Source organism: Homarus americanus, unplaced genomic scaffold (genome assembly GCF_018991925.1).
Source record: "Homarus americanus isolate GMGI-L3 unplaced genomic scaffold, GMGI_Hamer_2.0 scaffold15169, whole genome shotgun sequence".
NCBI classification, from domain to species: Eukaryota; Metazoa; Arthropoda; class Malacostraca; order Decapoda; family Nephropidae; genus Homarus; species Homarus americanus.
In genome coordinates this window covers 600385-626802 of record NW_024714712.1, presented here as the reverse complement: position 1 = coordinate 626802, position 26418 = coordinate 600385, and the positions used below count along the sequence as shown (strand labels likewise).

At 36.6% G+C, this 26418-nt stretch overlaps 1 protein-coding gene across 10 annotated transcripts in view; it reads left to right on the top strand.

Moving 5' to 3' along the window:
* Nucleotides 1-26418, top strand: part of LOC121879334 (inositol hexakisphosphate and diphosphoinositol-pentakisphosphate kinase 2-like) — a 299526-nt gene that overhangs the window by 140523 nt on the left and 132585 nt on the right. For all 10 annotated transcript variants that reach the window (XM_042385999.1, XM_042385963.1, XM_042385957.1 and 7 more), the window contains 2 exons: nucleotides 5355-5441; nucleotides 7262-7450. In XM_042385999.1, coding sequence (XP_042241933.1) covers nucleotides 5355-5441; nucleotides 7262-7450 — 276 coding nt within the window. The remainder of the gene's footprint in view (nucleotides 1-5354; nucleotides 5442-7261; nucleotides 7451-26418) is intronic.

The window sequence follows — 26418 nt, the reverse complement described above, 5'->3', positions numbered from 1 at the left end:
GCTGAGTCAGGTGTCTTATATACAAACAAGTCCTTCCCTATTGCCACACAACACCATTACTACTTCATGTCTCTGTAACTTCACTGACTAAGTTACTCTATATATGGACAGGCACACCCAATAAACATGACTTGACTTACAACTTAAAATAATATTTGTTTAAAGGTTATCCTGCTCATTACTGCTTGTGGTAACAATTTTAAAATGGGTGTGAGGGGGAGGGAAGGGTGTACAGTACACCCAAAATAATGTAGGTAAACAGTTGAACTGTGGCTGATATTATAGGTGACCGGTAGAAGATCCAGATATCTCAGTAAGCATACACTGTGAGAGCTGCCTGGCTATGGGATCAGCTAGATAATATGATTTCATGATCAATCCTCCATTACTATAGAGAGGTTTGTTGTTATAATGTGGCATGTAGAATTCAAAGTACATAAAGCTAATGAGTTTTGAAGTGTGTTCTGTTAGAGTGCTGCAGCATGAGTAGTTTTGCTTTATTGTCCCTGTACCGAGGAATGACCAACATTAAACTCATTGCATTTGTATGTTTCTATGTGAAGTAAAATTTACCATATAATTTGGTGTAAATGACAGTGGAGATTTTGGATATTGTACCTTTGGATTTATTTATTAACATTTCACCCTTTTTAATGTCAGTGTAGTTTGTGATGATATGGTTGCCCAGTAGCTGTTTCTTTTATAATTTGAAGATACAGTATTTCTTCCATATGTTTGGAATGTTATTTTAAATCATTCTGTGTGAATTACCACATGCTACAGTAAGTCCTCGTTTAACGTCGCGGTTACGTTCTTGAAAAACACAAGTTAACAGAAACAACGTTAACGGAATCAATTTTCCCCAAAAGAAATAGATAAAATAAGCTAGTTACATTCCCCAGCCTCCCTTTACCCCATAAAATATATTACATGTACAGAAATTCAAAGGAATTTTTAAAGAAAATAATGAACTACAACCAGTCTTCAATAACTAGGAATATGCACACAGTCTCAAGCCTTTAACTGGATCATATGTAATTAGAATATACACAGTGAAATAGCCTGTCATATATGAAAGCGTTTAAAAACATGTATATTACAGTATATTGATATCTTCAACCTTAGTACAGTACAGTATGCATAGTACTTGCAATCAGTAATAGGACAGAAATATCACAAGAGCGTGATTCTGAAATGTACCATATTATATGCATAATTTTTTTATTTGAAGTGTTTGTAAGAAAGACTGAATTGTATCAGTATATTTCAATGTTTGATAGAGTTGCAATCACTTGGATGCGTGCTTGGCGGTGTTGCAGACGAACATCTGTCCATCCACATGATCCTCCCAGCATTATTTTGGTTAGTCAATTTTTTCTGTACACATGATGGAACTTAACTTTGCCTTGAGTCCTTGTATGTAGCAGTTATCTGACACTCTAAACAACAATAACAGTTGTAGCCCCTTTACACAAATCTTTCTTCAAATCTGTATCTTAGATGCCCTTGTCATATTGTCTAGTGGGACAATGAAGAAATCTTCACTTAATATAATTTCTGTACGATTCTACTGATTTCTCTCTGGAGATAACTTGTTTATAGATGTTTTATTTCATCAGCTAGCCATGCTAACTTAAGCTCAGTATCTATTCCCAGGAAATTTACTCAGATGCACTCTTTTTGTAAACATACTTCATGATCAAGCAATTCTGTATCGCCAATAAATCTAACTGGTTGAATCCTCAGGCCTTGGTCGTAGTAAGTTGAAGTTACGTAAATTCCGAGGAATCGCTTTTATAGCTGCCGTTGTGCTACTCTGAATGTCATCCACTTCTCGAAAATGCGTCCCCTTAATGTGTTTCTTCAGTAAAGGAAATAGAAAAAAGTCACACGGGGCCAGGTCAGGTGAATAAGGAGAGTGTTTCAGTAAGATAATTTGTTTCTCAGTCAAAAACTCCCGCACAGTCAATGCCGTGTGCGTTGGGGGCCTGGGGCATTGTCATGATGCAAAATCCACTTGTTTTCAGCGAAAAGTTGTGGGCGTTTTCGTCTAACTTTTTCTCCGAGTCTTTTAAGCACGTCGAGGTAGTAAAACTGGTTCACATCCTGCCCTGGGGGAACAAATTTTTTGTGAACTACACCCTGAGAATCGAAAAAAGTGATGAACATTGTCTTCACTTTCGATATTGACATGAGACACTTTTTGGGGAGCGGTGAGTTTGCAGTTTTCCACTAAGCACTCTGGCGTTTTGCTGCAGGGTCATATTGATAGACCCATGACTCATCCCCATTAATGATTCAGTGAAGCAGGTCATCTCCAGCCTTATTTCTTTCCAAAAGTTCTGAGTAATTTTCAACTCTTCTTTGTTTTTGTTCGTCACTGAAATTTTTTGGCACCATTTTCACACAAACTTTTCTCATCTTCAAATCTTCAGTCAAAAATTTTGTTTCCCTGTCAATCGCCTATATGTTCGTTCTTTGTTCTAAATCAATATTTGTCAGTATCACAACAAAACCAGAAAACATTCTAATACAATAGCTGCCACTGCACACGTCCGACTCGCATGAGATCGTCGACACAACTGGGGTAGTAAGAGAAGGGATCAAGTTCACACACACGCCACACACTCGTTACAGTGCTGTTGCCTGTTGAGTCATGCGGCGAGTTAGCGAACTTAATTATCAGATCTCGTATTTAAGTAATTTTAAATCCACTACTGCCCATGTCTGATCCTGTACTATAAATGTGTGCATTAAAAATGTCTTGAAAAACTTTTGTCTTCTTGACACGAGGTAATACTTGTAAGAGCGGGGTCTAGTAGAGTAAGTTCTTACCTGCATCTTTGTGTTTATTCATTTCTCTCTTTTTTATCAGACTGAATTATTCTCTTACTTTTTTATAATCGATGTTTATATTTAATGGAAATTTGTTTATGGTATCATATATTATGCGATAAGGACGCTGGATTGTATACTGTACTTGGAGTGATAATTTTGATATTAGTACAGAGTATTGGTTCTTTTATCATTATATTGTTGATGTACAAATAATTGTGGGTTTGGTTAGTTGCGGTAAAGGAATTCTTTAGTTGCATCGTTTTTTTTTGTACACCGATGCTGTTTTGTATTGATGGTCACAAGCTCTTCACTCGTGGACAATGAGTGGTCAGTCACCACACAGTTGTCACATTGACAAGAACAACCTTCCCTGACTGAACCATCTCAAACATTCATTACTGCTGAACATTGTTGGAACACCTTTAATTTATTTTGATGCATACACTTCTGTTGCGCCCTATATAAATCTGTCTTGGTTAATGTGTTGAATTTGTTCACTCACTTTAACATAGAGTGGAAGATATACTCATAAATATGGTAAAGGTGACTCAACAATTATTTTGATATGACCGGTACATTTATTACGGTCCACTTGAGGTATTCACTACTGAGTGGCTATTCTTAAAATTGGCCAAATTTGGTATAGAAAAATGTAAAATCTTCAATATGTAAAATATATTATCACTTGATTTTTCAAAGAAATATTGTAATCATTGTACCAAAGAAAATTATAACATTGTAGATAGCCGTACAGTACCTTCCTTTAGTTTGGTAAATTAATTTGCATTTCATTAATACAGTACGGGTATTTGAAATATTTTATCAATAAAAGTACAGTACTGTACAGTTTAAACACCTTTGAATGATACTGGTTCAGTGCAGGATGGGTACAAGGAATATGGCTCTTACCCCAGAGAGTATTAAGTGATGACTTGCCAGGACAATAGGAAGCCATATTGCAAAACAGTATTGTAATATGTTGGATGAAAATAAGTAAATTGATATGGTACGGTAGATGATAATTTAATAAATGACCATTTGAGGAATTAAACAATGAAGCAAACAAGATAACCACTCGATAAACCTAATTCAGTGAACATTCCTGTCGTGTTGGATTACAGTAGATATCATCTGGAAACTGTAGATATTCGGACTTAGATACCTTGGTTGGTAAAGTAGTGTACAAAATATATAATATGGATACTCAAAACTGCAGGTGGTAAACCTGCAGTTGGCTCTGTAGCAAAAATTCTTCAGCCTTCTCCCCCTTAAGGCTTTTAAGGATATATTACTGTCAAGAATTATCCTTCAGGCATCTGATACTGTACAAAGGTGAAGATCTTTCAAAATTATTAAATTTTTAGATTCCAGTCATACAAGTTAGGGTCCTGAAACTTGAGGCTTCAACCTGCTAGACTTGCTGGCTATACAGTGGTGTTCAATCCTAACTCAGTTATAGAATGTAATCACAGGACCAATACAATCCATCATATAATAATCTTCTCTATACATTCACACTTACAACTGGTACTTCATCTTTTAATTACCCAGTCATTTTCTTCATAAAATAATTATTATTTTTTTTTTTTAAATGTTTGTACTCTCTCTTCAGTTAAGTGCCCCTTTATTTTTCATCATTTTGCTTTCTAAACCTTGGAATGATATTACTGTATTTCTATAATTAGGAAATACCGTATATGATAGGTCATTCTTTTCAAAAGAGTTCATATACAGGTATCCCCTGATATAGTGTATGTATGCCTAATGAACAAAAAAAAAATTTCTTAGGAAAGTCACTTTTCAATACCTCTTTTCTTTACATGAAAGCAAACATTTGGTTGATTAATAATTATCACATTATGACATATTTTTCTTTAAAGAATGTAAACTTTTAGCTGTCACTTGCTCAAGATTCACATAGACATGTTTATGCTCTAGTTTAATTGCGTAATATTCATCATTTTCACTGAATTTATTCTTTAGTGTTTTTTTACAGGATGTATAGTGGTAAACTTTGTATGAAAATCTCCCAGTTGACCAATATTTTCTCTCCCTTGAATATAATCCCAAATAATACCATTTGATATGTGAGTGCTTTCTTTCCCCTGGAATGTAACCAATAGCAATACACAAGTTCAACCATTTGATACATATTTGTCATGTAATGAATGGGGTCTGGGAATACAACCCTTTTGTATATTGGGGGATTCCTGTCTTGTCCCATGAAAGTGCTGATACTATGTATAAAGAACAGATTAGTTCCTACCTTATTTGTTAAATTAAAGTTCAAATGCACTATATGCCATAAGAAATTTGTGCTGCAAATTGTGAAAACTTGTCTTTGTGATTAGTAGGTGATTATTCTGTATGGTTAAAGGCTTTAGACACATAGTGTTCAACATGTTTGTAACTTTGCTTTCAGTGGTGTTATTGTTATTAATGGGCATGAAATGTATAGTTTCACATTTTTTTAACTTTTTCACTTAGTCTCTTGTTTTGTTTGACCCATTGCTCAGGATGGAGCTGCGATGTGTGGTGGCAGTCATAAGACATGGGGACAGAACTCCAAAGCAGAAAATGAAGATGGAAGTAAGACATCCAAAGTATGTATCGTCAGTCTGGTTAAGATTATTACCTTCAAATTTTCTTGTGTCCTCAGAAAAGGCAGTAAATAAAGAGCTGGAAGGAATTGTTTCTGTTGTATGTTTATGTTAATAAATGAAGTTAGGTCACTGAAACTAAAATTTCCATTAGTGTGTTTCTAGTGTCCATCTTCTGGAAGTACAGTAATAGGTCTATGGGAACAATGAAAATTTTTTCCTTGGTATATAATTTGTTTGTGGGGTAAAGTCATAGTAGAGACAGGTGGAGGCTCAAGTGTATATGTACAGTCTCGTTCAAGATTCGTCGAACACTGCTGGAGACAGCTGGCAACTCAAGGCCGTTTGTTTACTATAGTACGGAGTAAAAATTATGAACAAATGTAAAAGCGATTGGTGATTGGTTACTTAGTTCCCTGTTGCTTAATTTAATGGTTGGGCTTTGTTGTTTTGTATTATATTATACTCACTACTATAGTAAACAAATGGCCTTGAGTTGCCAGCTGTCTCTAGCAGTGTTCGACGAATCTTGAACGAGACTGTACATTCATGATGTAAAGTTATTTTAAAGAATTAGCTTTCATTGATTTTTTTTTTTTTTTTTAAAGTATCAGGTGAACTCTGCCCTTAGGAGAACCTGGGCCTAGGAGTGCTCGGCCTCTTTGACCTAAGAGAATCCGGCCTTCTGGAGAACCCAGCCATGTAATTTTCTCGGTAGTAAGATAGTCATATAAAGTCATTTTTTTATGGTATACAGTACAGTAAATTAAGTATCAACACACAATTTTCTGGTAGCTGATATTGGCTCGGGATATGCCATACTGCAAGTACTGTACTGCCAGCATGGACAAGCATCACACTTAAGAGGTTCTTGGCTAGGTCAGTTATCCTCAGATCAAACAAGCCATGGGAAAGGGAAAAGGCTTAGACATGAAAGTGACAATTGAATAATCCACACACAATATTCATAGCTACACACTAGCTACACAGTGTGGTAGATCATACTTTCATGCCTGACAACCGATAAAGTTAAAATAAAGCTCAACTTTAAAGGGTTGTGCTCTGTGATTGACCTGAAGGCACTGAGGTTCATGATTGGTACAGTGACATTGGAAGGTGCTTCACATTTCCTAACCTAACACATTAGGTCACATGCTGTTTTTGGTCTATTTCCTGATCTTCCCATCCAGGACAGATAACATAGAAGGCAACCAGAGGTCAAACTCTAGTCAGGTCTGGTCATTAGAATAAACTAAAATCCTACTGACCCATGTACTACTGTATATCTATTTAATGTACAGTACTGTATACCCAAACCAAACATGGACTAGACCTGTATAGGCCAGGTTCGGCCAAAGCTGAGAACTCTAAAACACCAGACTAAGTGCCAGAAAAGGCAGCAAAAAGACATAGCTCTAATGTCCTGGTTGCAACCATGCAGATTCAAAGCAAGTTTTACAGCTGGATGCCCATCCTATTATCAACACATTATTGCAGAGCAGTAACTGGGCAATACATGTAGGGCTACAGTACATATGATGCCCAGTTCCCACTTTGTAAAAGTGGGTTGAACTAATTAATCCATTATAGTAGTTCCAACCATCAAGTTGAACAGGGGCTGGTTTTTCAACCACTGTTGGTAGTATAGTATATAAGCTATTCAATCCAGGTTGAAATATATTGCTGGACTTTAAGATTAGTCCCTCATTTCTTCACTATGTTCTTTTATTTAAAACAAATACCCCCAACAATTCCCAAAGATATCTTAGAATTTATGTACAGTATGAGAAGAGCTCACATTCTATTTTGTTGTTTTTATTCAGGTTTTTTGCTCTGTTTGCAAAGTATGATGGTTACAAGGATGGACATGTAAAGTTGAAGAAACCAAAGCAGTTGCAAGAGGTGTTAGACATTGCTCGAGGACTGTTGGCAGAGATTGAACAGAAGCGGGCAGACCCAGAGACAGAAGAAAAGAAGGGCAAGTTGGAACAATTGAAGAGTGTCCTGGAAATGTGAGTTGTGGGTTCCTTCTGAGCATGACCTGGTGTACCATTGTTTGATTCACATGTAGCTTCCTTACCTGATTCTCTCTCTGTTTGATGTGATCCCTACATCCATATGCTTGTCTTTGTTTTTGTGTTCAGTGTAGTAGATTTATTATCTTATTTTACTAAGTTGCAGCTTCTAAGATTCAAGTATCATGAACATTATTATACCTTATTAGGTCACTTTTGTTTGGCAAAAGTTTAATGGCTACCTTTTAGATATGATTTTTAGCAGTTTCTTTCTTTTCCATTTTTAATCAAGTGACTTAAAATTTTCATTCATATAGCTCATATTCCTGCTCACAATTCATCTGTATATTATGTTTTCAGTATTATAAGTTTTGGCATAACATTGATAATTTTCATCATAGCTATGTTGTTTAAAACTTGAGAAAAACCTTTTTTTACAATGACCTCATGTAGATAGTAGATTGTAAGATGTGGTATGCAGCAGTGCCTTTCTTTGTTCCTCTTAAGACCAAACTAGATTGAAGTAGATGGTTACTACCCCCTAGGAAGTAGAACATATTGATCCTAGTTAACAAAATCTAGATTTGTTTTACATATTTTGCATTTAAATGGATTTTATGTGGCTGTTAAATTGTACTACAGTATTAATGTTCTTAATACTAATATTTTTACTAGATCTACTACTTCCGGTGCTATGTATTATTGTACTTGTATAATCATCAAAAACCTCACTCATTATTTTTTTAAATATTCATTATAATTATTTAGCTATGTATTTACAGGTACAGTAAACGAAATTAATTGAGTTTTGTAATATATATATACAGTCGGTTGCACTTCAAAATGCTTAGAGCCAGAACTCTTAGATAACTGAAATTTTCAGTTAACTGAAGATCATTATAAAAACCCTAATACAGTACTGTACTGTACTGTATTGTACTGCATTAAGCACCAAATAAAATACAGTGAACACTCGAAGATCTGGACTAAAGGGGAGGGGGGAGGGACCACCTGTCCGAAAAAGCTGATTGTCCGACGAATTTACTAAATGTACGGGTATAAAAATAATAAATAATAATATAAAAAACACCAAAAAATACAGTAAATATTACCCTGACCACAGGGGTTAGTTATACAGACTTTTTCCTGTGAAAAAGCCATAATTTTGAGCAACATATTACTGTATAATTTTTATCTCTTGTGCAAACTACGTATATGTGTTGTTTATACTCAAATTATTTGCTGTCTTCCAAGGATTCCAGCTATGTAAGTTATATTCTGTTAATTTTAGTCTGTGACATTTTATAAGATAAAAAATTTAAATCTAAAAGTACTTTCACCCTGTTTTGGGAATACTTCTTAGGGAAGCTTCTTAGCCCAGAACCCCAAATTCCGAATCTTCCAAAATCCGGATTTACAGGGTCCGAATCTTCGAGGGTTCACTGTACTGTATAGTATAACAAATATATAATATGCATAACTGAAATTAAGCTAGGTAACACAATAAATAAGGTTAATAATAATCATACACACTTGTGCCTATACCACACGACTCACACACCTGGCGAATCGACATACATTTCAGTACAGGTACCTCTATTAAGCTTCTTGAGTAATTCCTTTATCCTGGATACTTAAGGAGTGGTGCCTGTGCTCTGTGCCCTGCTTAGAGCATGCTTCACTTTTTGAAGATATGCAGTAATTGGGTTTTAGCGAGGGCAATATAATACTGTACCATTAATACATGCTCAGTAAAGGTAGCTTTGTTTATTTACCTCTGCACTCAGCAGTGTGTGCAACAATGCCACTACTCAGTGGGTCAAAGAAGTAGCAGTAAATTTAAAATGCGAGTGTAAAAAATGCCACCTCTCGGATTTTCTCCAGATTTTTAAAGTTTTGGATAACTGATTTTCAGATTTTTTAAGTACAACCTCTGTGTACACACACACACACACACACACACACAGGTATCCCTCATTTAGCGTTAATTCACTTAACGTTAATTTGGTTTAGGGGAACAAAACCCATTGACACTCTTTCTCACTTAACGTTAGGTCAAAAATCGGTTTAGCGAGGCTTGACTCACTGGGTAAGGAAACAACTGGTGATGAGGTGACCTGTGAGATGGCATGTTGCCTTTGTTACATGTAATGAAACTATAAAAGTTGTGGAATAATAATTATAATACTCTAATGTGACTTAGAAATAAAGAAAATGTAATTTAAAACTATAAAATAAGAAAAATGTAGAGCGTGGATTTGTATGTGTGTGAAGTGAACGTATTTGTGGAGGTAGTGGACTGTAGCTGTGTCGCGAGCCAAGCTGTGCTCCTTGACTCTCCTCTGATGTGATGTTATGGCATACACAGCGCAGCGCGGTAGCAGCCGCACGTCTCTGAATCAACTGGGTGACTGCCCGGCTGAATTGTGTTAAATTGCCCAGAGGATGGTTTGAGTGTGGAAGGAGCTATTTTTTTTTACATAAAATATGTATTGTTGTATTTTATGATTTGCCATGTATTAATTGAGCATGGTGATGGATGGTACGGGCAAATCAGCTGTTTGCTATACGTTAGTAAAGTCGCTGGGAATTTAAAACGATGCAATAAGGCATTTCGGGTTTAGTGTGGGATTTTTTCCAGGTTTTTTTTTTTTTTTTTTACAGTAAATGTGAATGTGCATATGTTCATTAAAGGGGTCACAGCTTTGAGGGAACTGAGGGAGCAAGTTGTCTCTGTCCTCCAGCCTCTTACCACCCTACCTCTCCCCACAAAGAATTCACGCCCCATTTGTAATGTTTATTGTTTTATTATTTATTTTCTTTATTTCTAAGTCACATATGAGTATTGATATGACATTTCCACATCTGTTATGATTTCTTAGGTAACAGTGGCACGTGCATATCCTTCTCACAGCTAACAAGCGCCTGTGTGTTATGGTGATTTCTAGACTTGATATTCTCTCACAGGTAATATATCCCTACACTCTTATTGTTTTCTTGTCTTATATCTTTATATTTCTGTATAGTACAGTACAGTATACAGTAGTTTCCTTATTCATATGGCACACTAGCACATTTAAATGACTTTTCCACAAATTGTGTGGTAACGTGACACACAACAATGACATTCACGCTTAGTCATGTGAGAGGAGACTTACGTATTTTGGTGTGGTAGAAACTTAACACTTGTAGGGCACTTTTATTACTTATTATGGTTATTTTTACTTTATATTAGATGTTTTTAACACTGTTTATACATCTTATTTGGGTACACACAGACTTGGTATAAAACAGTGGATGATGCAGACGAAATACTGTATATGAGAAACATTTAACGTTTAATGCAAATTTTTTCCTATATTTGTTAACGATGTATACAGTATGTGAAATGGCGTACAATACACCGATACATCGTCTAGCGAGGACCCTCGGTACATTATATACGTAGAAATATTTATTTATTTATTTATTTATTTGATTCATTAGATTTTTTATGTTAAACCAAAAACTATTCAGTTTGTAACAGCTAAGAGTGCCAGTTCGGAGACTGAAGTTAAAAGAGGGGGGAAGTTACTAGCCAAAACATACTAAATCAAACCTTCATACTGTGCTATAAAGCCTTTTTTTGCATTGAGCAGAGTAGCGTGGACAAAATCTCCACCATTTAACAGATTCCAATTAAGTTAAGGCATAGTCTATAATTACTTCATCCATTTCATCCCACAGAATTAATCTTCCTTCTTACAATTTTCTGGCCTAAATTTTGATCTCGTTTTATATCAACCCACACTCTCCTTTATCTGATTGATAGTTGTTCTCATTCTTCCCATATTGAATATTATCCATGGGTGCTTATTATTACAGTACTGTTGGACCTTTTTACATATAATTTTTCTTCCTTGAATTATTGCAGTCTTCTTATTTTTTATAAAAAGACTCGTGCTTCCCAGAATTACAGTTCTGTGGGCTACACCATACCTATCCATATAAAACCCTTCATAGTTGAATTAGAGTTTTTTATTGTCATTGTTGAAAGCATCTCCCAGTTACATAAAATCTCTGAACTTTATTTGTCTGTACACTGACATAGCTTTCTTATATTTCTCTATGGGTAGACTGTAGATTATAATTATGTATGAAACAGTATCTATATATTTCAAGCCCCTCCATTGTTTTTTACTAATATTACAGTAGCACCTTCATTAGTAATGGTAATCATTACTATTAACACATCGACCCCCACCCTGGCTCTCTTACTGTACTCGCAATTATACCTGGCAATACTTGGTGAAGGGAGGCTGTATGTAACAGGGATTGTGATTGGTGGATCTATTTTTGACTATCACTGTCAGGATAAATATTAAACAATCCAAATGTAGAATTTTTTATAATAAAAAGCTTCATTGTTATTTAAGATCATGAAAAGTTTCCAAATGTTTGTATATTTGGTTAAATAATGAAGAAATTATATTAATGAATTGGCAGCTCAATTTCAACGAGGGCTGCCACTATGAAGATACAGTAGTTGCCTGTACAGGATATATGAGGCGCTCAGAGACTACAAGTTGCCAAGCGCCAATCTGATGCCCGCCCCACTATAGGTCATAGCTTGAAGGTTGAAGAACCCACACGTTCAGAAAACTGTCAGGGTAAACTTTTTAGAATGAGAGTTGTGAACTCTTGGAACAAATTTGCCAGAGAACAATGTGATGGCACAGAGTGTGAGCTCATTGAAGACCAGACTTGACCAACACTGGCGTAGGTACAGATACACCCTGGAACCGGTACAGGCACAGTTTCGTTCAAGATTCTTCAAACACTGCTGGAAACAGCTGGCAACTCAAGTGCGTTTGTTTACTATAGTACGTAGTAAAAATTATGAGTAAATGTAAAAGTGATTGGTTACTTAGTGACCCGTTGCTTAATTTAATGGTAAGGCATTGTTGTTTCGTATTATATTATACTACGTACTACACAAACAAAAACCATGGCTTCATCAAGTGAGTAGCTATGTATTTAAGATTTACACTTAATTTGACAAGACAGTATCACTGCCCCAGAATGCAGATAAACCCTCTCAACAAGGCTGGATCTGCCAGAGGGACTTTGGTTTGTTGATGTTGCAAGTCATTTGTTTCTTCTTCTCAACCAAGAAATGGGATTTCATGCTTTATTTTTTAATTATTATTGACTTTTTCTAATTCAAATTTTGTGTTTTAGTATCTTGGCACTAGACCATTTTGGTATTGCATTTCGCCCACATCAACACAATGGTTGCACACGTAGATGGCAATTGTTTGCTAGTGAGGCCAGGAGCATAGTGTAGTGAATTGTTGATATAATTTGTAATTCTCTACCTTGGGAACAAATGATGTTTTATATATGTGAAACATTCTCACTTTCAGACTCAGAGTAATTGTTGTTGCCTTTTTGAAGTACAGTATACTTGTATTTGGTAAATATCATTGAGATAAAATGTCCTTTTTTCCTCAATCATATTATTTCTCGGATAGCTAATTATACCAGGACTACCGGGTATATATTCTGTGATATTCCAGTATACAGCACATCTGCATTGCTTCAGAGCAAGCCCAATGCACTCTTGGGTAATGGTTTAGCCAAAATATTATCTACTCAAAGGAATGAAAATTAACAAATTGAGTGAAGATAGGTTGGTCCTTATTTATTTACTTGTAAAAAATGGCTTGCTTGTTTTATTCAAAACAGGTTAATGATTGCATGAACAAAGTTTCTTCAGAGAGCTCAGTGAGTTAAAGAAATGCAGGCTCCTATAATTTCTTTATAAAAAATAAATAAAATGACCTTATTTTTTATAATGGTGACCTGTTGTAAGTCTAGTAATGGGATATTTTTATGTGAACTGAGCCTGTTTTTATGGAATTTTAGTTTACATAATATTATCTGAAATAGACTGTATTTTACAGTTAAACTTGTAAATTCCTCATTGTCATTACAGGCATCACAAAACTAAAGACTCCCTTTACTTCATAATCACATAAAACCATCTTACACTTCCTCAGTTAAACTTTAAGATGATTAAAGTTGCTTGGAAGGTTATTGTATTTTAAAGATCATAATTTGTGCTATGTATCTGGTACGGTAGGATAATTGTATGCATTAGTTTGGTTTCAGTTATATCGGGATTTTCAAAACTGCACAGACAATAAGCAACTCATTTGTTTGTTCCAACATTTTACCTCTTTTTCTTTTTTAAGTGTACATTTACATGGATTTCTATACTGTGTATCTATACAGCCACATAGTCCACTTTAACAAATGTAAATGAAAAAATCACAGCTGAGCACCACAACTTAAGTGTCTTGGAATGCCCATAAAATGAATTCACCAACAATTTTGTGGCTTCCTTGATTATTACTATCATCCCATGTATTTTATAGTCTTTTTCATGTAACTTCATCAATATTATATTTTTATAGAAGATTTCCCTTTGTATATTTTTTGTAGATAGTGTATAGTATAAATTGACTGTTTTAGTGTATATGTTGGGTATTGATGTATGTAAATTAAATTGCTTGGCTTACTTATTTTTATTTTTCCTTTATAGTAGATTATGCACAGCACAATTCAAAGTGGATTAAAGCACGTAGAAATACTCACAGCACATATGATTATGGGTATTCACCGTTACAGTACGTATATTGAAAAATTGGTATTAAAATTATTATGAACTGATGCTTATTTTTCAGGTAATAACAAATACATTCAAGAAACTAATGATTTTCTATTTAATTTATGATATTTTTTCTTAGATAATCGTTACAGTATTTTAATGTGCTTTGAATAGTAGTTTTCAGAGTATTTGCAGCTGTAGAGCAGTCAACAAAATGATCCAAGAAAAATATATACTATACTGTACTCTACATTATGAAAAAAAATAATAATAATGACCACTCCTTGATTATGCTTTACAGGTAAAATTGCTAATTGGCTGTTACTTCACATTAATATTGAAATTTTAGTCCCTTCATGTTACTAAAGAAATATGAATCGGTGAACATTTTAGTTTTTTCTGTAGCTGATAATTGCCGATTGTACTGTATTTTGTTGCAACATACTGTAGATCAGTATTAAATTGCATATAAAAGATGAAGAAGGTGATGCTGATTTATACATTATGCTGTAGTTGCATGCTACCCGAAGATTTCTTTTTTATTTCACCTACTGAAAGTTTGGTGGATATACAGTATCAGTGATGCTGTCCAACTGTCTGTCTGTGTGTCTACCGGTATGTCTATGTCTATCACAAATTTAGTTTCCATTTAAGTTTTTCAGACTCAAAGAATTGATTTCCATCTTGATGTGAAAACATAGTACTGTATTGCACAATTTTTGAGGGTCGGGTGGATGTGCCATCGCAAGTGGTTCACATTTATCGCTGATTGCCTAGTCCAGGATGTAAACAATGAGGTATACCAGTACTGTACAGTATATGGAAATTGTACTTAATATTGATATTGTATTTAAATTTTTTATTTTTCCTTTATTTTCAATACCTGTATTTATTTTATAAAGATTAACAACAAAGAATTATAACTACATTTTTTTAGGGATTTTTTTACTAGTTCTTTGTATGAGGTGCAATCTCTGTTCATTTACAGTATACTGTACTTAGAAATTAACCATACTCCAATTTCACCTAAGAAATTTTGGGTGGAACAACTATAGCAAGCCTCAAAAGAGCAATGATAAAGCCATTTATCATGATCTCTTTTGCCATGGAGGAAATGAACGAATAACTGACTGAAGGCGTGTGTGTGTGTGCCTGCGCTACTATATTTTCAGTCACCCCACATTAACCTTTAAGTGCGCAACTAGTTTGGCCGGTGAACCCCTTAGTAGGTAAAGAGGAGCTTGACACCCCTTTATTTTTAATCTATGAAAAGGTGCTTTTTTTCTTTTTTTTTAAGAGTTTGACATGTCTAGATTAGGAAAACACTTCATAATTTATGTGGAACTAACAGAATGTGCTATGTCTGTGGCATTTAAAATGTGTGGCAAAACTTAAGATACAGATGTATAAATAATAATGATAGCACCATACTGCAGCCATTATTAATATACATGACCATCTGAGAATGTCAACTCTTGAGCATTTTAGAAAATGGTAGTCTCTTGGTTACTCTTGCAACTGTAAGAGTCAAAGAAAGCTCCTTAAAATAGTATGTCAGTCATACCCCAGGGCCAAAGGTATCCTAATATTTTGAATGCTTTTGAGAACAAATTTGAATATACAGTACACATGGTAGCATGTACAGTACTTTATTGTGTTTTATGAGTAAAAAAAAGTTTCCCAAATGATACCTATGCAAGTACTTTATTAGTCTACCAATTTGGATTAACGTTATCCCATTTTTCTGAAAGAATGAAATGATAAAAATGAGGGACTCTTCAGAAAACATGTGAAATGCTTTGTTGTGTATAGATATAAGAAAGCATTTATTATGTTTAGTTAAGCATTGGATGGAAGTTAAAGTAAAATGGAGAAAGAATGTTTACTATGTGTTACTGACATGACTTTTAGTAGTCCAGGGATGTGAAGGATTTCTCACCTGAAGGTCACTGCTGCTTCCTTCAAGTACATCTTGGTCACATTTAGTACATCCTTCACTCCTTCATTCCATCTTTTTATTGCTCTTTCCCATCACCCCTCCCATCCACTCGTAGTTATGTATTCCTTTCACTAGTTTTTCATTTCCCTTTCTTTCAATAAGTCCATACCTCGGACTGATCTCTGTCTGCCATTTGTTTCACTTTCACAACTTCATTTTTTTCCCTTCTCTGTTCTGTTATTCAGTTCATCATCCATTGGTTCAGTGTTTCACTTATTGACACACACTCCATAAATATGACACACTTCACTTTCCCCTTACTTATTATCTCAGTTGGTGTAGGACCAGTATGAACAAAACCATATTAATGATCTTTAACATACAGTATATATATACAGTACGTATATATATATATACAGTTGAACCTCGATTTACGCGGTTCTCGTTTACGCATTTGGTCATTTACGCGGTACGGGCAGGGTGCGCACAAGGTCGCCCAGTCATCAAAACATTACCGAGTTCTTCACCTGCCACCCACCACAGCAGGCCCAAGTCAGTGATAGTGATAATGATAGTGAGGATATGGACTTATGGACTTTGAGGGGTTTGACAAAGAGGCTCTGCAAGCCTCTGTGGTGGATAGTGATACAATTGATACAAGTGATACAGGTGAGGGCCAATAATCTGCCCTCTGCCTCGGAACCAATCCCCATCCCCGTGTACCCAGCCATCTTTTCTACTAATATAAGTGTTAAAAAACCTAATATTATTTATATTTCTCTTAATTATTAATTGTGTGTGCATACCATCATAAAATTAAGATGTTATTTTTACTACAACGTAGGTATTGTGTCTGAAAAAGTGGAGTTTGGGGGTCGGCCCAGTCTCTATTTCAATTAATCCCATATGTTCTGTTATTCCATTTACACGTTTCTCGTTTTACGCGCTACTCCGCGGGTTCAATTGACCACGTAAATCGGGTACCACTGTATATATATATATACAGCTCCTCCCCGACTTACGACCACCCGGATATATGGCCACCTCAGTCGTACCAAAATTTTGTCAAATTATGTATTTTCGAGTCCCGACGTTAGTGATTGCGCTGTGTACTGACAAAATTTTTGTTTGTAATTCACTTTAAAATGGCTGGCAAACATGAAAGTGAGAGTTCTCATGGTGCTGAGAAGAAAAAGAGACACCCATTTTAGAATTTCAATGTACAGGCATCCCCCGCGTTACGGAAGCCCGGGTTACGGAATTTCGCTCTTACGGAATTTGTAAATTATAACCAATAATTTCGCAATACGGCCCGTAAATCCGCCCTTACGGAAATTGGGGTAAATTTTAACAATTTAAAAAAATATCACTACAGTATATAAATTTTTTTTTTTTAAGAATTATAGTTTGTTTGGTGTGCATTTCTTGGTGTTTGCTACCGCCACGAGGCGTCACTCCATTGTTTTCATCCAGTGTGCGTGCATTTTTCTCGCCCCAGCAGTTGGATTTAACTTTTACAAACATTCAGTGAGTACAGTACAGTGCATTACCCTTATTCAAGATAACTGGAAAGAGGCCATCATGTGGAAGCGACCGCAGTAGTGCAAAAAGAAGCCGCAAAGGCATTACATTGGATATTAAACTTGATGTTTTAAGAAGGTATATCATAAATTATTTAATGTACTGTGTTTTGTGTTTATAAATGTTTATTTTCATTCATAAAAGTGCTTGAATTACTTTTTTGGGGCCGAAAAAATTCCTTAGGAACGTATCTCCAGTTTTATAATGGAAGTCAATGGGAAAATAGGTTTCGTGATACGGAATTTCGCTATACGGTCAATTTTCCAGGGACGGAACCCTTCCGTAACGCGGGGGATGCCTGCATTATTTTCGCCTTTTCGACTTACGACCTGGTCGTCGGGACGGAACCCCGTTGTAAGTTGAGGAGAGACTGACTATACACACACACACACACAAACACACACACACACAAACACACACACACACACACACACACACACACAGAGGGGCCAAATCCTCCCACTGCACGTACTTGGAGAGTATTGAAAGCATTCAGAAACTTAATGCAAAGTATTATGAGTGGATGGATGACCAGCACAAGAATGAGGAAAAGGTGTCTGCACATTTTTATCGTGATTAGTTTAATTCAAAATTTAACATTGGATCAGTGACCTGTGCCTGGGTGGTCTAATCCCCGTAAAAAAAAAAAAATCTAACCTAACCATTCTAAAATCCAAAAAATTCCGAAATTCGAAGCACATCTGGCCCCAAGGGTTTCGGATGAGGGATTGTCAACCTGGTAGGAGACACGGAGGTATGTTAGGTAACTCAGGGCAAAGGTAGGTGATGGAGGGGAAACTACGTAAACAGTAAGCATTGCGACACTTAAGTATACTACTGTCATTTGATCACTTATACAAAGTAAAGAATAAATTTTAACAATAAATATTTTCTATACATATAATTCAAGTCTCAGTATGTAAATAAACATGTGATTTATATCACTCAGGATATTATAGTCCACCCTAGTAAAACCGTTTCTTTATAACAGAGCAAAAGAGTAAATATTAAATCCTCTAATGTAGCTTAAAAATAAAGAAAATATAATATAAAGCTATAAAATAAGAAAAGTGAAGAGCATAGGTGTGTGTGTGTGTGTGTGTGTGTGTGTGTGGTAGCTGAATGTATGTGAAGGCCACTCAGTGAGCTTTACTGCATGGCTGACTCACCCACCTCCCTTCCTCCCATGTGGCGTCACGGCACACACACGTCTCAGTCAGCTGATTGACTTCACTGTCACTTGACTGCCTGGCTGAACTATTGCATCACTTAGATGATGGTTTGGGTGTGGAAGGAGCTATTTTTTTTTTTACATGAAATATATGCTATTGTATTTTATGTGATATGTTATGTATCAATTTTATTGTTTATCACAGCATTTTTTTTAAGCGGTTATAGAACTACTGGTGTCAGACACTCAAACAAATGACTTCAGTTGTTTTTTGATTGTTGGACTAAATTAGAATTTTTCCGAAAGGGACAAAGTTAGGATACCTGGAAGATTCAGATAATTGAAATTCAGATTAAATGAATTGCACTGTAAATTAAATAAAATTTACGTCGCTGGATTTACCGTAATTGTGGAAACATTCTGCATACAGTGGCTGGTCTGACGTGAATAGGGGATGTTGTTGGGTGTTACTGGGTTAGTACTGCAAGAACAAAATTTTACCAAGGAGTGCTAAATATTAATTCTGGTGCCCTAGATCCTCTGTGGTGCAATGTATAGTACTTTATACCCAAAATATTAGGGTGCTACAGCATCCTTAAACTATATCTCTTGTATGTGGGACTTCATTTGGATTTTGTGAATCAGTTTTGGTCACCGTACTATAGAATAGATATTGAATCCCAAAAAGGATTCAGAGGAGGATGACAAGGCTAATCCTGGGTATTAGGAACCTTAAGTACTTAATTAAAGTATCTGAATTTGCATTCCCTCGAGAGACGTAGAGTGAGAGTGATATGATCGAGGTGTTTAAATAGAAATCAGGGTTAAATAAAGGTATTTAAACTACCAGGTATCTACCGGGTAAGCAGGAGCAAACACGTAACTCCTTGTATGAACCCAAGTACTGTACCTTGTTTGCCTTGTTTTGAGCAAATACGTTTTGCTGTTGGATTTCTCTATATGAACATTGTTCATCTGATGTCTGGTTTCCCTATTTATATCTCCCAGGCTAATTACTTTACATTTTTCCACAATAAATTTCATTGCCATTTTTCAGACCATGAGGAAAGTTTGTTTTGATCTTCCTGTAGTTTTTTGGAGTACTCGTCAGATTTATTCTCATACCCCCAATTTAGTGTCATTAGCAAATTCTCTTTATGTTGCTGTCCATGCTAATATCTATGTCATTAATTTTTTATGAGCTCTATTTTGTCCATATTATACTATTTATATGAATTTAGAACATTATAAATATGTTGATGTGTTTCACCCAGTCTGCTTCCGAGTGAGAATGATTTGCCTGTGTCATGGGACCTACTAGTCCAACAGTTGTCATTGCTCCAGATACCACCAGGCACCTCCCACTTTTCACATTATTGACCAATAATGTACAGTATAGTGGTCAGGTTAAGGTAGGGATTAGAGAAGCATTAAGACCTTTAGGAATTGGCCAACAATGTGTCCTGTGACGTGGGTTAGGTCCCTCTTACTCACCTTTGCTCTTCACAATGTCAATTTGATATGTTGTAATCATGAGTATGATTCCTTTTTCTTTGGAATTGATTATGATTCCTTGGTTTCCCAAGACAATGGAGTTGATTGCAATTAAGGATTCCTCAAAAAATGTGGAATCGATTTCAATGATTGTGATTCCTGATTACAATATGTCTAGCAATACTCCTTGAAAACTCAGGATGTGTTCCTGGAGAGCATTGCTTTCAGTAAATCAGCCTACAATGGGGTCATTATATGGAGATACTGTATGTTCATAACAAAGTTAATTATTGCATCGAGTGATACATGGTGGATTGATTTTGATACTTGTACACTGAGACAACTGATCAGTGGATAAACCAGTGCATATGTAGATGCATTATACATTACAATAACATTTCTTTTGTTCTAATAAATACACTACAGTATTATTTACTAAGTGCTGAAGACAGATCCTGTGTCAAGCAACATCCCTCTTGAGCATTGACAACAAAGGGGCTTGAGAGATGGTGAGTGCTGGCATCATTGATAGGGACAGTGAGAACTATCAGCTGATCCTGCTCTGTGAACAAGAGACTGGGAGTACAAGACAACACAATGACTCATCAGGGGTTGAGCATGGGAATGTTTTGGGGAAAATTGGTTATTTTACAAAAATGCTTAATTAACCCGGTACCAAATGAACCTAAGTAATATGGGAATTATGGTGAAATTGCATACTGTTATTATAAAGGAATTGTAGGATGACTGTAAGGAGAGAGTTGTCCTTTCAATCCAGCCAGTACGCCGTCCCTCCTCCCTTCACCACCCTCCGCTCCCCTCTCCCCACCACCCTCCTCTTCCCAGCTACTCTCCCAGGCATAGTTTTGTATTTTTTTCTACTCCATATCTTTATATGTAAACCTACCATTGTATAAGAACTAAATAAGGTGGTCTAAACATTCATTGTTTGGTGAGGTATAGAGACAGTGTCCAACTTACAACAAGGATACGTTCCTGGACCTTGATTGTAAGTCGATTTGTCCGTAAGTCAGAACAGTGTTAATTCCATAGTTTAGGTTCGGTTAAGCACACCCTGCCCATACAGAACAACATTAATATCCCATACATGACCAATAATATAAATACTGTAAATAAAGTGATGTTACACAGTATAGAACTTGCAAGTACAATAATGTAAAAAATTAGATTTTAAATTCAAATTTTTGTGATGAGTGTGTTGGAATCCTGTTCGTAAATGCAGTGATTCCAAGCCAGTCGTAATGCGAGGACTGTACAGTAGTCTGAGAAGTCATGGCGTGTTGCCACACCGCCCGCTTCTCTTAGATACACTCCATCTCCCACACAGAATATACCCTTGTTCTCTTGGAAAGCGGAGTTTCATAATATAGAGGAGAACCAGATAAAACAAAAACACAGTAAACCCTTAAACATCGCGGGGGTTAAGGTTAATGAAAACCCCGTGAAGTTCGCCCACGGGAAACTATGGAAAGCCCAAATGTGAGCTTCAAACTGAGCTGGGTAAGCCTTAACAGCATCATGATCTGCATTAGCAGCTTCTCCAGTAACCTTGAGGTTATGCAGACTTTATCTCTTCTTAAAGTTTTCAAACCATCCTTTACCACCTATAAGAGATTTCCTTTGCTCTTGATTATCATCACTTGCACGGGCCGTACCGGTAGCACCTCTAGCCAGACTACCACCACCACCACCACCACTTGCACTAACATCTGCAGCACTGTCACCACATACACTAGCACTATCACTTGAGAAATGTTCATAGAGAGTCTTAGCTTTGCCCCTGATTATTAGAGAGTGAACACTTAAGTTATGGCGGTTCATATCTTCAACCCAAATACTAAAAGCCTTCTCTGTCTAACGCATAACAGGGTCTCTAAGATGCAGTGTGTTGCTGGCAGCACTCGGGGCAATGCACTCGCGAATCTCCTTTTCTTTCTTTTTTATGTAGTGAATGCTTGATTCGTTCATGCCATAATGGCAACCAGAGGCTTTTCAGCTCACACCTCTCTTCAACTTATTAACTCCAATTTCTCCACCATAGTCAGCACCTTCCTTACCTTGGCAGGTGTGCCAATAGAGCCTCCAGCAGGTGCAGGGTGTTTACAAGGCATGTTGAGGGAGTAGGGAAAGGCAGTATGGATACGGGTAACAGTGAGGGCGAGGAAGCGTGGAACTCCCCTACGCCATCCTAGAGACCCCTTGTGGCCAGTAGTGGAAGTTGTCTCACACGACGCACAAACCGTTAAATTTTATTATTATTATTAACCTCCCTCCCCAAGCAACCCATAATGCAATCCGCAGAGGGGTGAGGGAAATGATCTTCAAACCCTTGCTGAGAGAAAACTTTTCACAAGATTATAAAGGAAACATGCTATTCTTGAGGAAATTGGATAGGATAAGAAAACCAAGAGAAGAAATGGATGTGGCAATTTAAAATAATAATATTACAGAAAAAACAAATATAAGGGCCATGGGATTTTTTTTTTTTGGGGGGGGGGGGGGGTGAAATTACTAAATGTAAGTTGAGAGAGAAACAGTTACTGTACCCTCTTAAAATGTGTTGGATTGAATTATATCAAAGTGAAAAAAGGAGAAAGTAATAAGTGAGGCAAAAGTGATATTAAGCATAAGGAGTGGATGGAATCACTTTTGAATTGTTAAGGATGGGATGTAGAAAAATGATAGAATTGATGTTAGAGGGAAGGGTTCAAAGAACATAATATAGTACCCCTATATAAAAGGAAAGGTGACAATAATGAATGGAAACAGTATGGAGAATTAAGTATGCTGTCTGTTAAAGGGAAAAAGCAGTAAGTTTTAGTAAAAGGAAGAGGATGTGTGGATCAATTGCTTGTGACACAGTACATGGATATACAGTGAACCCTCACTTTACGCGGTCAATTGAACCCACGGCGGCCCGCGTAAAGTGAGAAACGCGTAAAGTGAACAACATAACATATGGGATTAATTGAAATAGAGACCGGGCCGACCCCCAAACTCCACTTTTTCAGACACAATACCTACGTTGTAGTAAAAATAACTTCTTAATTTTATGATGGTATGCACACAATTAATAAATAAGAGAAATATCAATAATATTAGGTTTTTTAACACTTACATTAGTAGAAAAGATGGCTGGGCACACGGGGATAGGGGGTTGGTTCTGAGGCAGAGGGCAGATTATTGGCCCTCACTATCCACCACAGAGGCTTGCAGGGCCTCTTTGTCAAACCCCTCAAAGTCCACATAAGTCCATATCCTCATTATCATTATCACTATCACTGACTTGGGCCGGCTGTGGTGGGTGGCGGGTGAAGAACTCGGTTATGTTTTGATGACTGGGAGACCTTGTGCGCACCCTGCTCGCGCCGCTCTCTGCGTAAAAGGGTACACACACCGCGGAAAGTGAGCATTCCGTGTTCGGCAGGGTACCGCGTAAACGTGGGAACGTTTAAAGTGGGACCGCGTAAAGCGAAGGTTGACTGTAAAAAGATGGAGGATTAAACCTGAATTCCTATTTTCTATCATAGACTACAGCTAAACCGCTTTCTTAAGCAGTATGCACCAAACCGTAGAGTCGAGACCCTTGACACTGGTGTCTTGGGACTAGTTTTACAATTGTCTGTCCCTTCCCACCATAGCCATAACCCCACAAAGAAAGACTGGAAGCAAAGTTTGCTGTTAAAGTAGTAAGTTTATTTAGAGCTCTGGTTACTGTACTGGGTATGTTCTGTACATCTCTGGTGACTGACAGCCATCTTGCAGCCAACTCGAAAATGGGAGAAAGTGCTAGTACAAAGTGCTTCAGGTGCTTTTGAAATGTGTGCACCCCATCAAGGTAATTTATCCAACCATAAAAGGACAGGAAATTTCACCTGTAATAATGAATCTACATCTGCTGGAGCTTTCTGAAGAATAGAGCAGTTGAAATATCTGACAGCTCCAATTAATCGAACATACCATTATCGCTTGGTGAAGAATTTGACAAGATTGATCTGCCAAAATCTATTCCGAACCCATCACCTTATTCCTTGTAAAAGCATCACTTTGCCATTCACCACAACAGCAATATGCACAGCTCTGAATAAACAGGAAACTTACAATACAGGCCGGAATTACCATTTGATTGAATCCTCTATTTCTAAGGTAAAATGAAGGGACTAAAGGCTCCAACAAGTTAATCTGTCAATTAAAAGGGGCAGCTTGGCAAACTGCATCATCCTAAGAACAGTATCCCTGTCCAATGTTTGTTGCAACCCATCCACAAAAAAAATTCTGCTGTGGTAGTGTCCAACAATTTTTAGTTGACAGTTACCAGTCGTTCCTCAACTATTTCAAGGCCAGTCATAGCTATAGCTGAAGATTGCCAACTCTTTCCCTGCATCCCACCATGCCTTCGAGATCTTACCCACTTAGAAAGGAAGGTAGGACGTTATTGCTGCTTGGAGGAATTTGACCCAGAAATATTCCCTCCTCAGGCACAAGAATGTAAACTTCTTAAAACTCCTGTCAGCAAGATATTGCAAAAAGCCAAAAGTCACCCTTAAAATCAAAGAATTTTCACAATGCTTCACTTAACAATAGAAATGCAAATAATCCTAATCATATCAGCCTTGTTGACACGAACTTACTTTTAAATAAGGTGATAGAACTTGATCAAGACTCCAACAAACCTCTCGGTGATTTGCTTGAGACATGTCTCCCTTTAGTACATATGATGACTTTTGCCTGATCTTTAACCACACTGAATATTTGTTGAAAACCATGACTCTCAGCCCCTCTCCCTAACAGCAGAGAGGAAGCAATGGCAAAGTCCTTCTCAACCCCATTCCAGAACGGGGCATAATATTAGACAAAAGAGACGGGCTAAACCCTGTAGATTATCTTCAGGCAGACCAAGAAGAAGTACCACAATTGAGGAAACAAAATTTTTATTTTCCCTGGTTGGTAAAACCTAACAGCTCGGTGATCCCATTCACGCAGGGCGTAAGAGGACAAATTGGTTGTACTGGAAAAGAGGTCATTGTAGGTAGACACCAAACATCCAGGACCCTGTGTGTGAGCCGATTTCTTTTGTAATTATTAGTTCTTTGCCACAATCTCTTTCACTCCAAAGTTTTTACTGAGACTGAGGGACAACCACATACTGTACAGTAGTAAATCTTCCTCTCCTGCTACTTGGTGGCTAGTATACACCAACTGGTAGCACAGTAAAGTATCTGTCAACCAAAAAGTTTGGGGCTAAGAAACTCCCTTAAAATTGATAATTACATAAAGTGGATACTATCATGAACATGTGTTCCAGGAATGTATTCGATAAACCTTATTACTTTTGTTACTTTGGTTATATCATTAGTTTGCAAATACCTGTACAGGTACACTAACTTGCTTCATTATTCTCTAATACTCATTGTTGTTAAGTTTACAAATAATCTTTCAGTGTATCATCATTCTCCTACAGTCACCATATAACTTACTCCTGAAATTCACAAGAAGACAAGTAGACTCATCATGCACAGTTGTCCAATTTCTCTTCATTTACTGTCATGCAATACCTGTACTATGTAGAAAATTAGATGAACCAAAATTATTTTATTTTCTTAAATTTCATATTTATAATGATCAAATCATTCTTAAATAGATTTTCTCTAATGTGAATTTCTGTTGACAGATACTTTACTGTAGTGTATAATGTGGCACCCCAAGCCATCTAGAATAATACAAAAAAAAAAGTCCTGGCAAGGAAAGAGAATTTTGTATTTCAACAGTACAGTCAACCCTCACTTTACGCGGTTAATTCAACCCACAGGGTACCGCGGAAAGTGAGAAACGCGTAAAGTGAACAACATAACATATGGGATTAATTGAAATAGAGACCGGGCAGACCCCCAAACTCCACTTTTTGACGACACACAACTATGTTGTAGTAAAAATATTATCTTAACTTTATGATGGTATGCACACACAATTAATAATTAAGAGAAATATCAATAATATTAGGTTTATTAACACTTACATTAGTAGAAAAGATGGCTGGGCACACGGGGATGGGCGGTTGGTTCTGAGGCAGAGGGCAGATTATTGGCCCTCACCTGTATCACTATCCA